General features: G+C 38.4%; 1 protein-coding gene across 6 annotated transcripts in view; it reads right to left on the reverse strand.

The window, feature by feature from the left end:
- tenm4 (teneurin transmembrane protein 4) overlaps positions 1-14,113 on the reverse strand; it is a 252,402-nt gene that overhangs the window by 51,579 nt on the left and 186,710 nt on the right. For all 6 annotated transcript variants that reach the window (XM_077206971.1, XM_077206972.1, XM_077206969.1 and 3 more), the window contains 5 exons: positions 12,061-12,180; positions 6,909-7,170; positions 3,658-3,925; positions 3,427-3,570; positions 502-751 (listed from right to left, as the gene is read on the reverse strand). In XM_077206971.1, coding sequence (XP_077063086.1) covers positions 502-751; positions 3,427-3,570; positions 3,658-3,925; positions 6,909-7,170; positions 12,061-12,180 — 1,044 coding nt within the window. The remainder of the gene's footprint in view (positions 1-501; positions 752-3,426; positions 3,571-3,657; positions 3,926-6,908; positions 7,171-12,060; positions 12,181-14,113) is intronic.

The following is a 14,113-nucleotide window of genomic DNA, read 5'->3' on the forward strand; positions in this document are numbered from 1 at the left end:
CTTCCAGGTGGATTATGTGTCTTTATGAAAGTACTGTAGCCTATGTGAATATAGGCTATGCAAATCTTCTCTTTAAAAAAAATTACCTGATGACTGTGCCCAAAATTAAGTGATGCTTTCCAGATACCAGATTCACTCTTTAACAGTCTTGGAGATGCATGTGTGCTTATTGGGTTAGAAGTAAAGGTGGATGAAATTTTAGCATTACATTTAAAGAAACAATGCCCCAAAAAATGAAAATTCTCTCATTTACTTCCTTCTATAGAACACATCTGGTCAGTCTTTTCAAACATTAAAGTGAGACAAGCTTGGAAATGAGTAAACAACCATTTTTGTGTGAACTTTAAATGTAAAAAGCCAGCATCAATCATATGCTATATGAGTAGAGCTCCAAGATGTCTTTTGGTTTGTAAACAACTAATCTAAGAAGATTTACAAAGCAATTTGTCATTTGTGGTTAGGCAAATGTTTGTGTATCTATGCACATGCAGAATGCCAAACCTGAGCTCTAAGACACTGGTGACATTTCCTGTGGTGAAGATCCGACGGACGTAGTTGAAATCTCCCACGTACAGACTGCCATCCGACCCACAGGCTAAAGCTACAGGTGCTAGCAGCTTATTTCCGTCCGCCAGCCCGTTGCAACTCGGACAGGAGATACTGCGCCTTCGCCCGTTACCCATGATGCTTCCGATGACCGGGGGCTGCTGGGAAATGAAGATGTTCTCGCCGTTACCCTTGTGCAGGATACCTGAGTGACAGAGAGGGAGATGCCATAAGTATTTTGTCCATTCATTGTGATTTACACGAATCCATTCAGAACTGCATTCACTCAGCAGTAAATCAACAGGTTTTGTCGGATATGAGAAGCCGGGGTTTAAATCTGACTCAATTCTGCTCAAATTTAATGACATTAAATGTATTTGTATGGAGCTTTTCTCTGTCACAGAGCAACAGGACGGCTGCCGGCGCTTGAGAAAGGATTTCGCTAAATAACCAGGCCGAGATGTGCTGAACAGAACTGAATTAATTTATCGGAAGGAGGTGTTTTTCACTCGCACAGCCAGATGCTTCTGTACAGAAAGCAGAGAAGTAAAAGTCCACAGTCACAGCAGGAAAGAACTTCCTCTTGTTATCAGTATCACAGTCAATCTGAATCTTCACCGCATGGCTCAATGAATCTCAGATGCTGAACAGCTCGCCACAAACGCCATTCAGAAGTGGCAGAGTGGCAGAGTGCATGAAACTCAATTTCCAGTCATTTTCATTCTGTAGCGCTTTCTCCCCGAGCACCTGTTGAACCACGCTGTGTTTTAGAGATGCTAAATAACAGCGTTTTCAGGCCATCCATGCTGATTGGCTAGAAATGTAGGTGGGTTTACTGGGCTTGTTCACATCTATATATATATAACAATATTCCAGATAAACGTGGAGCAGTTTAAACCTTTATTGTAAGTTGTATAAATTGTTCCTGTTTGTATGTAAGAGCAATTCACTTACTTTCAGAAATAATGATTCAGAATTAAAAAAAAAAAAAACACCAAAACCTGACAAATGGAAAGCAGTTGTCAGACATTTCAGCATTTTATAATTTCGCTTGAGTGCGATTCATTTTATTTCAATAAAGAAATTTTTTTGCAGAGCAAAAATTCGTGTCATGCCTTGGTGTGAATTTTGTGGTCGGTTTTTGGCAGCAATTCATTTAGCTTCAGTTTGACTACTTAACTTAAAGATGTATAAACTTTTCATAAACCAGACAAAAAAACAACACACACACACACACACAAAAAAAAAAACACTGTTCAGTTAATATTTTGCTTGAGTCTCATTCAGGTGTAAGAAAGGAAACTTTGTAAGTTTACTTGAGTGTGATTTATTGATTTAAGTTTTATACATTTGTTTTGTACAGTCTGTCAAAAAAAAGTTGGCAGTTTTTTTTTTTGCCAGCAATTAATTTCGCATGAGTTCAATTAATTTCTTTAAAGTCTATCAATGAAAACTATTACTGAACAAGCATGGAGAGTTAATTAAACGGACGCTTTAGTGTAAATTAAACCGTCACCAGGGCAAAGAGAAAGGAAGAGAGAGTTGACATTTTAAGAATTTGAGCAAATTTGAGCGGAAGTCCCCATGTCAACAGCGCTGGGTTTTAGTGACAGACCCAGCTGTCACCTGCGTTCCTAACACTTGTGCTACAAGTGTGCTTCATTTACTGAGATAAGTGCACCTGTGTGCTAGCAAAAGAATACTTGACAGGGACCGAAATGGTTCAATCACTGATTTCAGAGACAATTCAGCAGCAGTAGGAAAATTGACCAACTCCAATAAGGTCCTGTCACAGAAATAACGGCTTTGGCTTGCTGAGCTGGGGTTTGAAAGACAATTAATATTCAGTGATATTATCGTTTTAACTGCATTGACAATATTGGATGAGAACAACGTTTGAACCGAACTGAACTGTATAATGACACTACTGCAGTCTGTAGAGCTGCTTATAGCTGAATTGAATTTGTTTTATAATTGACAAATGCTGCAACATTGACAGTTATTGAACTGAACTGAAACAAAACTGAACTAAATGGAGCTGAATAATGGCACTATTATCTTCTCTAGAGCTGCTTTAGCTCAAATTGAATTTGTTTCATAAAATGTAGAATTTTACATTAACATTGTTATTTTGCTGTTTATTAGGGTGAAGCTGCTTTGAAACAATCTGTATTGTATAAAGCGCTATACTGTATGAATGTTATAACTTATCCGAGTCCAGGGCCCAGTTTACATCTGGTATTAAGATTTTCCATCTAATGAATGAACGCGATTTACATATGAACCGGAGATGACAGAAAAACACACTGAGAGCATCAGCTTTCGTTTCTGCTCTGACAGCCGAAAGACCAGCCGAACACAGTGAGTGTGTGTTAGAAATCAGGAATGGCGAGAAAACGTCGTGTTTTTCGTCTTCAAACCAAACTTAGGTCTTGAGATGACAAAGTTTAAATCCCGTCTGGCTAGCGCGCGTCCCATAATGTTTAAGCATTAGATCAGTAGGTGGAGAGTAGATGGTCTTTTGTGGCTGTTTGAACGCATTCGATCACATGAGCGTTTACACTACGAAAGCAATCCGGTCGAATGCGTTTTCGTCTACATCTGGAAGTGGTCGAAAGTGGACAAGCTCGAAACGTTTTACACCCCGTTTACACCTGTATTTAGTGTCGTCCACTTGGATCGGATTTATAAAAATGCTTTTTAATACCAGGTGTAAACAGGGCCCAAATGTCAAGTCGTATTAAAACTAAGCCTTCTCGTCCTAAGCAGGCAGTGAACATTTATGAACATTTCCAGAATGGAAAAAACTGATCAGATATAATTAATAAGCAACCATATTTTTAAGAGCATTCAAATATCTTTCTGTGTGTACTAACTCACCACTTTGGATGTTCAGCGCGTGATGTTTGTCCACGCTCCAGCCGCCAAGGTTGGACGCAATAGTCTCGTATCCCTGGAGGACGGCTGTCCGCTTCTCCCAGAGGATCAGATCCGGGCAGGATTCGTACTCAAAACCCACAGATACTATGGAGTTAAGAGGAAACATTGCTAAGCGTGAGACTGACAACAGCCTTGAGAAATTAGACACTAACAACTTCATTCCCAACTCACCGAAAGCCTCAGACAGCCCATACACTTTCTGGCTGTAGACGTCTGCTTTGTCCCAGACAAAGTCGTAGGAGAGGTTGGGCGCAGCTGAGAACCACTTCCTGAAGAGCCTTCCCTCGACGGCCACCATGAGGTGCACCTTCATCAGGCTGAACGGGATGGTGGAGTGGGTGAGGGTGATCCTCAGGAGGGACTTGTACCCCGACGTCCGGCTGCTGAGGTAGCCCAACCGCACGTCTGTACCTGGGATCCGCACCTCCTCTTGGAGGGTCTGGGGAGAAGGTGAAAATGTTGATATTAGTTACAACAAAACAGAGCCAACAGTAACAAATCTTCTAATTTTGAGGGAGATGCACCCTGCTGAGAAGTGTTTGCATTATTTAGCATCTCTGGTATCTACGCAAATGAGAATGAATTAATTTCTTCACAGGAGACATTTTATTATACAGTGCAAAAATATATATATATTGGGTGAATCTATGTCATATTTTACCCTTAAAAAAGAAGAAAAAAAGCTATTGTATTAAAATATAGTTATTTTTTATTTGAATATATTTTAAAATGTAATTTATTCCTGTGATTCAAAACTGAATATTTTAAATCATTCCCCCAGTATTCAGTGTCACATGATTCTTCAGAAATCATTGCTGCTCAAGGAACATTTCTTATTATTATCAGTCGAAAACAGCTGTGCTGCTTTTCATATTTTTTGATGGATAGAAAGTTTAAAAGAACAGCATTTATTTAAATAAAAAAAAAACATTATTCAATGTATTTACTGTCACTTCTGATTAATTTAATGCATCACTGCTGAATAAAAGCATGAATAAATAAATAAATAATTAATTAATATGAATTTCATGTAAATAATGAAAAATGTTCATTATTGTAATGTGAAAAAAGCGGGGTGGGAGTAGGTGACTTGGCAGGTCATAATTGTCAAAATATTGCCAGATAATATTACTAGATCTGAAATAAGTTAGTTTTCTAACAATACAATTTTGTAAATATATTTTCTTTTTTTTCTCCTTTTGATTTTGGGGTTAAATGTGACCCAGGAACCTTTGAATTGCTCTGAGTGAACACATTACTCAGTGTATAGCAAAGCAATGCATACATCTAGGTCACACGGGCATCATCAACAACACCTTTGTTTCCTCATAGCAAGTCAGTTTGGAGACTCAGTGGCTCAGAGGTTTCTCATTGCTCACACACACACACACACACACACACACGCACGCACGCACGCACGCACACACGCACGCACGCACGCACGCACGCACGCACGCACGCACGCACGCACACACGCACACACACACACACGCACGCACACACACACACACACACACACACACACACACACACACACACACACACACACACACACACACACACACACACACACACACACACACAGCTCTCATTAACTCTCAGCGTATCGCTCTTTTATCACAGTCAGGCACAGAGCCGACCAATAAACACAGCTGATCGGTACAGGGTCAATAAACACTGATAAGAAAAGCTCCTCCATAGATGTTTCTGTTTGTAAACCTGTGATAACTCTGTGTGTGGGTGTGTGTAGATGCATATGTACAATATGTGTGTGAATAACCCATCTCAAGATTTGGAATGGGACATATTTGTGCCGATATTAATAGCCCAGACAGCAGAATGCATATGAGGCTGACTCATTTATCTTTTTAACCAAAGATGACGACAAAATGATTAGGAAAGTGGTACACAGGTATCAAAAAACACACACACACACACGTATCAAAACACACACAAACACACAATTATGTGCACATTAAAAAAAAAAAAATAATAATAATATTTATATATATACACAAACAAACACACACACACACACACACACACACACACACACACACACACACACACACACACACACACACACACACACACACACACACACACACACACACACACACACACACACACACACACACACACACACACACCTACGCACTTGGAAACAACAAAACTATCGTACAAATGCTCGTACACACAAAAAACCTGTCACTCAAGACCAAAATACAGATTTTTTTCCCCAGCACCGACTGCAAAGCTCCTCCTGGACTCAGACTCAAAAAGCTTCCACGCTGCTTTCGTCTAAATGTAATTATCGTTCTTCAGAAAATGTCTGGAGTAGTAAATTGGACTGTGTATCTCTGCCCAATTACACACAGGAGATAAAATCACAGGACTGTCACCTGAGACAGAGCCTCCTCCATTCCCTTCTGATGTACATTTCCCAATACCTGCCCCTGCTGTCTATCAGAACATCATTAAGAACCAGCACCAGTCTGCAATCAAGTTTAATCTGTCTGAGACACCAGAACTGTATGCAAGTGTCAGACTAAACAAGAATAAATCTGTTAAAAAACATTAGACATTCAAAGTTTAAAATGAACACAAACAAAAATATAGTAAAAATCTCATAAAACAAGCTTTTTAAATACAACAAAAAATGGCATTCACAATGCATCACAGTCATGATAAAACTAAAGCAGCAAAGATCTATTCTTCCATTAGAGTAAAATGGATTATCCACAAAAAAAAGAAAAAAAAAAAAAAGAAAGTAGGGCGGAAACTGAATGTGAGCTTGAGTGGTCAATAGTGAGTAAATAGAGTGGTGCAGTGATGACGTCAGAACCCGGAAGACTAATTCGACGGTGGTTCCTTTGAGATCTTCCTGTGGGGTTTTATAATGAGGTTTTTCGATTTATGAGTAAAAATAAAGCCAGTGGTAAACATAACTTGATTATACTTTGACATTTTGTTCTACAATGTAAATTGCACTGCAAGTAAAAATCCCTGTAACAAAGGGGCGGAGTTAAAGCGGAATAAATGATTGAATGAAGTCCAGCATACGTCATTAGAGAGAAGTCTGGAAGATCGAGTTAAGACATTTTTGATTAAAAATCATGAGGTAAAAAAAAATACAAATAATAATGCATGAATAAATCATTTAATAGACCAATAACATGCATTTAAAAATACATTAGGTATATTTTCATTTCATGCGAACTTTGACTATGTAATGTGATGTTTAATAACTGGGATATGAACTAGGATTTGATTGGTTAAACTTAAGATTATAATATTCATGCATTGTTATTATTATGCTGCCCCGCCCACATAGTTTTGGTTACATTACCAGATAAATCAAACACAATATTTCACTTTTTTTTTCTTCCTCCCTGTATCTCGTAAAGATCTGTTTTCATCACCTGAATCTCTGGAACGACGATGCCCCTCTCTTTGCAGGTCCCGGCGAACGCCGTCAGCGGGGCAGGCAGGACGATAGGCATGGGACGGTTGAAGCTGCTCAGGTCGCAGCTTGGGATGTCATTGACCTCGTGTCGCATTACAATGGTGTCCATGACGAAGAAACGTCCCCATGGCAGCCACAAGGTGTGCTCCTGAGTGATGAACGGAGCACGCTCAAACCTCAGCGCTACGGCCACACCCCCGTTACTCACCAGATCGAAACTGAAACCGAGAGGACATGTTCGGTTAGACATAGAGCTTTGCAATTGTGTTTATCACAATCTGGGTTGGAAACCATATGGTGGTTCAAGCCCCACAAGGAACAACTGTCGCCATTGTCCCCTTTAGCAAAACCCCTAGCCAAAAGTAACTCTTGCCCGTATATATATTTCTTTATGTCAGTTTCTGAACTACCCTCTGAAAGCATTTACATTTGGTAGATGCTTTTATCTGAAAAAAAAACGTACGCTTAAAGCTTGATGTCAACTAGTCGCTGATCATAGCCTATAGAGGGCGCAACGGGATAAGAAATCTTTGAAGTTATCTTTTACGCTCCGTTTCCAAACAGTTAAAATGACAAATAAATGCATGCTCCGAGAGCGCTCCACAAGATATGTTTTATTATACCATCTGGATGCTCAAAATGTATCACGTTAATGCACGTTTTAAACAGTTTATTGTACACGTAAGCTAATCGCAGCTCTAAACTAATGCGAATGCTGCACTGTAAAGCACACACATACTGTGCAGACAGTAGCTCGCACATCACGCGCACAGGTAACGCACACAGGAACATTAAGTAGTGCAGAAATGTATTGTCAACACTGTTCTGTGGATTACCAATAAAATAGCGTAGAAACTGAAAAGTTCTAGAATATATTTCTTAGTAACTTAAACACACAGCTTCACTATTAGTAGAGAGACGCTGACAGGTAGAATTAATTCACACGCAATCACTCTCTCACTAATGCATTCATATGCATGTAACCTTGAAACATGATATCTGAACATGATATCTTATATCTGTATCTGATTTAGAACGAGCAGAAATCTGAGAGAAATATAATGACCCAAAGACAAAATAACTGATAAAAATAAGCAGTTACCGTTTGTAGGAGCAATAGCCTTGCGCCATATGCCATAGCTGTGCACAAGGCAACCCGTGTTCTGAGTCTCAGTTCGAGGTTCAGGCTTATTTGTTTATTAATGACATCATCAGCGACTAGTCGACATTGACTCGAGTTCAATCACATAAATATTGTTCAACCCCTACAGGAAAGCACACAGAAGAAGTGCTCTTCCACAAAAAGTTACAATACTGCTTATAATACACAAATTATGAAAAAAATTGTTACATGTTTATTAAAGGTGTGCTGTTTTACCAGAATCTTTGTTTGTTTGTTTTTATAGCGTTTTTTTGTGAACTGCATTGAAGCCAATTAGTGTTTGAACCCAAATTACCAAAATATCAAACCTTATACAAGTGCAATGTCACTCTACCATTGTTCTAATGAAAGAGCTTTTACTATTTAGGTGTACTATAATTTTTACAAACATTAATCGTTTACAAGTTGCCCTACTATACTCATCCCATCGTAATTCTCTATGACTACTTATCTCTTGAATAAAACCTTTTATAAACGAATCAGATTTTAATAGAGTGGATCTGATTCATTAAGTACAGTTCTTTGCTTAAGTATGCCAACCATCACCGCCTTAAAAATGGCATTTTGATTTCCCATTCAATAAAATTACAATGCAATTTCATTCTCTCACAATACCATTTACTACCATTTTAATCAACATTATTCAGCGATTCTCTGCACTGCCATTAAAACCAGACTTAATAAAGGTTGTAACTCATTATGTTTCTCTAAATGACAGGATTCAATTGAAAAGGACTCGGCTTCAGTTAGTGGGGACGGTTTTTATCTGGCGGCTACACAATGTGACTGGAATACAATGAACTATTGGCTCAGGCTAATACACTGTGCTTTTGAATTTGCATTATTAAAATCAGCATGAATGAGTGGTGTCGTTATTCTCTTTTGAGGAATGAACTGGCAAGATTCCTTGCCGCTGCAGTAGCCGTGCGTACGCCGGCGAGCATCTTTTGTTGTGTGGTGGAACGGTGCGCTTTGATAAAGGAGGTGAGAGGGGAAATGACATTTAAGGGAAGGGTAAAGTATTATTGATCTGAGCTGTCTGCGCTAACATAACTTTACAACAACGCTACAATGGCAACACGCGCTCTGCATATAGAGTTGCTCTGATCAGAGAGCTCTGTTGTTGACACCGCTAAACAGAAACAAAACGGGACGTAATATGCTGGCTAGCGTGTATGCGGCTTGCTAGGTGACTGATTGTGTTCAAATCCAGAATGCTACTCTGATCTTCTTTTTTGTGCATCGTCATGAGGAGACACACCTTTACAACACGCTCTGGTAGACATTAAAGCACAAATGCACTTTACTGCCAAAAACGCCTACAACACAAACAGCCGATTAGCGATACGTGATATGTGGACGTGTAGAATGCGCTGTACTCTGTGTCTTTGTTCTCGAGGTTGGCATAGATGCGGTGTGCATCTGTAGTCACACCTCAAGCTGCTTGAACATTAATTCAACCACAAATCCCAACGGGCCATTCACAGAGCTTTCATTGGCACGCTGATAAACAAAGGTCTGCTTTGCCCTTGTTGTCGTGCCCTTGCTAAAATGTGAGCATTTGTCTGTGCACTGTGGGAGTTGGAAATGAGCGCGCTTGTTGGGAAGTGTCTGCGAGAGAGAGAGAGCGTGTGTGTGTTTTTATGCAGCCGTAGAGCTGACGCTAATCTGCAGTAAAAGCTAGCCAGCTAGTCACGTGCTGAGAGACGCGCTCACACATATATAACCATGACACGGGCACACAGACAGCCCTAAAGGCTGCAATGCCAATCGATGAGCGATTCACAGGCCTGTTATCAATCACACAAGCACCTCAGGCATTGGTGATACACTTTATTAGTGCATTCAGCCTTTCAGTGCACACTTTGAGGGGACGCAGTGTTAACCCAAAGGGGTTTGTCAGATCGATGGGTTAGACCCCAAAAAGGTCGAAGATACACACTTTTAGTCCTCTGAACTGAACTAAGGCTAGGTTCACTGCAGCAGAATATAGTCCTGGGTGCTTAATACAATTACATTCACACCCAAATTTATTATAAATGAGAATGACAACTGTGTTAGCAGAACAGAAACACTGACCCGAAATACCCTTATGAAAATAAACCATGGTTTTACTACAACATTTTTTTTAAAGTTAAACAATGGCAACCACAATTAACCATAGTTTAACCATGGTATTTGTAGTAAAACTGTGGTTACAACACTTTTACTATACTAAAACCATGGTTAATTTATACTGTGGAGCTTCACTTCAGTTATTAATATAGACAGGATGTAAATATATTTACGTAACAAATCGTATTATATAACTAAAGACATACATTTTAAGCTCTACGTTTATTCAGTTAGCTTACATGCTAACCAGTTAACCTAGTACCTTTGCATACCACTAGCTGATTAGCCCGACAGCTTAGCATCCTGTTGACCTATCAACCTATTAGCTTAGCATACTATTGACAATTAGCCAGTTAACTAGTTGACCTGTTAAGTGACTTCAATACTAATATTAATTTGTACCATTTATAATTTGTACAGTAGTTACCACTAACCCAGCTAACAGGGAATATTCTCAGAATTTTTTTGCTAACATTTTACAATAATGTTCCATTAAGGCTAGGTAATGCATTAAATAATATTAACTAACAATGAGGAATACATTTGTTACAGTACTTATTCATCTATGTTAACATGAATAAAAATACAACTGTTCATTGTTACAAGTTAGGTACAAGTTAGTTCAGGTTCATTAAATAATGTAAACATACAACCTTTGATTTAAATCCTGTACAAGTAAATGTTGAGATTAATATTAACAGATGAATAAATGGTTTAGAAATATTTTTCATTGTTTGTTCATGTTAACTGATGTAGTTTACTAATGTTAACAAATGAAACCTTACTGTAAAGCGTTACATATTTTGGGAACAATCGCTTTTCCAGTAAAAACAATATATATATATATATATATATATATATATATATATATATATATATATATATATATATATATATATATATATATACACACACACATATACACACACATTTTTAAACATTAGTACTTACTACTTGTGTCAGATGGTTCAGAGAACATTACATAGTAACATTGTTTTGAAATGTTTTGAAATTTAATTTAACAAAACATTCTTTGAACATATTTTTGTTTGCTGGAAAATCTCCTCACATTGAATCCTACCTACACCGGTGTCACTTCCACTACATAATAATCATGTGACATCTTTTAAGTCTATCGCCTATAGCTCAGTTGTTCTTGATGACGTGACAGCATTCAGCTCTCTCCTTCAGGGAAACAGGGTTGCGTAAGTGACTCTCAATACATCAAGTCAGATGTATAATGGATGGCTTTTAGGATTTCCAGAGTCTGACTTCAGGCGGAATTTTGTATTACATGAATATTCACTACTTGGTCAATCCAACTCTAGCGGTTGGTAGAGTAGCAGAGTGAAGAAAGAAGTAATTTAAAAAGCAAAGGCACCAGGATAGCACAAAACACAATCAAACAAAATCATTTAAGACAGCTTTCCCATTTTAAAGCAAGCAAACAGGTGCATTGGTGATTTCATGCCATACTGAGTCTGTTCTTGCAGGGCTTGATGGGCTGTTGTGTGAGGGAGACCATGTGTTTATGAGCAAAGAGAGGGCTAAAAAAAATGGAGAGAGCCAGGGAGATTGAAGTTTTTTTATGGCAATCAAAAGCACCATCCAAGTAAACAGGCAACATGTGCAATGGTGTGCTGGAGGTTTTATCCCCAACATTCAACAATATACAACATTCTGCCATACAGAAAGCAGTTAGAGTGCACAGATGTGGGCTAAAGGTGCATGTATAATAATGGTGACATAAAAAAAATCCAATTTTAATATACGTTATTCTAATTGCTAACCCACATCTTTAAATACCATTTCATCATATGTTGCAACTTACCTGCCATCCTGTCTGGTGATGGTATACCCATTGGCTGGTTTGTTAATGAAGCTGATATTTACACCGACCAGTGGAGTCCCATCTGAAGTCACCACTTGTCCCCGGATAACACAGGCATGACTGTGGGGTTAAAAAAAAGGAAAAGTGTTGTGTTACAAAGTAGGAAAGCATCGGATGCTATTTGTAAACACATATAATAAAATAAATGAATCCAACAGCTTTGAGGAATCCTCAGCGGGATTTTCTGTCTGAGATGCAATAGATTACGGACAAAAAATGGGATAGTGTTTGTGTCATTCCTGCTGTTTGAGAGAACAATGGTATGAGTGCTTTCAGTCACAGCAGATATCTGGGTTTAAAACTGCCTTTATCTGATGTTATCTTTCTGCCTCAGGAGCTCCGACTTACTGATCGATATGAAAAAGTCAAACACAGTTTCTTAAAATCCTAAACAAGTGCAAAACAACTCCCCGCTTGACACAACTTATGACTCACAGTGTTAGAGATTTTTAATTAGACGTCATGCTGGTCCAGCTGGAGATTAAGAATGACAAAAAAAAACTGCGAAAACAATATATATATAAAAAATAAAAGAGCTCTACATTTTTGTAGCCTATTTATATATATGATAACTGAATAATTTATTTTATTGATACATGTGGTTTGACATAAACTTTTTTTTTGCTCACCAGCTTATGTGGCTAGTGGTTTTCCAAAGTTTCTAGCCATTTAACATTTTCACTGATCACAAATTTGACCAATACCATAGGGAAAACTGCCATGCAGATATTTTTTATGTTATCTCATAATTTGACAGCAGATATATTATGCTGTTGTCACTTTAAGACCTGATGCATGGATCCATTATACTGTTACACATGCGTTTTCTTTCTCAACTGTTTACATTCACTTAAAACATAAATCAATATTTTTGACACTACATCGCACTTATATTATTTCAAATGACTTTTTTAAAAGATTACAATTGAAAAATGTATTTATCATATACAAAAATCAACCCGCCAAAGTGGCTAGTTGGAGTTACTGTGTTACACGCCACTGCTGAAATCCACCCACATTTGGCGGGTGTTAATGTCAAGCTCTGCATGCAATTAATTTGATTAAATAATTGGCAAATTGTTGAAATTAGGATAGAAATAGAGATTAAAATATGATATTAAAGTATTTTAACATCTAAAAAAGTTAACACATCAGCTATTTTGAAGACAAAAAAGAAAAAGAAATTACACATCGGGGCTGTTTCCACGAAAGTATTAGGCATTAAACAAGTGCCAGGTAGCGGAACAATTAACATGGTGTGTAAGAGGCTGGCCCCTTCCTGTCCTTACTGCAGGCAAGATCACAGACCCAACAATATCCCTGTCCCAGGGAGGCTAACTTTATGCTAATTTAAGCACCCTCTCACCTTCAGCAGTCCTTGGCTCAGCTCTGCGTCCCTGTAAACAAAGCAAGCAGAGATAGCGCACAAGTGCACAGCCCCGCCGCAATGTCTATTATCAGACTGCGAGCGAACTCATGTAGGATAGAAAAGAGAGTGGGAGTGACAAAGAAAAATCACTAAATAAAAGTGTGTAGAGACAGAAAAAGAGAAAGAGAAAGATATGTGTAAAGCGTTTGTCTATCTACAACATTGCTCAAGGTGGCAGTTTGATTTAGAGTATTCTCATTCAGAAGGGGCAGCGACGCAAGTTTTCACAGGGTGCACTGAGTGGAACTGTCGGCTCTGAGCCACGGCGAAATGTGCTGAGCTGATTCAACAACTCAATACTAAAAACGATTTAAATATTGACATTAAACAGATCTGAAGAAGATAAAGGAGAAAGGAGAAACAGTGAAGAGGTCTAGACAAGAAGTCTAAAGTTAATTTATTCAGCAAACCCCCATCTCAAGCAAGACTGGAATGGCAGATAAATGGGCAAGTAGTAAACAACAGACATACCACCTTCTGTAGACCATCAGCACTGCATTGACAACTGTGTAATTTTAGAGTATAGAAGCAAATTGTAGGCCACGTCTGCCTTGATATTAGAAA

This window comes from Siphateles boraxobius, unplaced genomic scaffold (genome assembly GCF_051911475.1).
Source record: "Siphateles boraxobius isolate OS27281-9 unplaced genomic scaffold, OSU_SipBor_1 6, whole genome shotgun sequence".
NCBI lineage: Eukaryota > Metazoa > Chordata > Actinopteri > Cypriniformes > Leuciscidae > Siphateles > Siphateles boraxobius.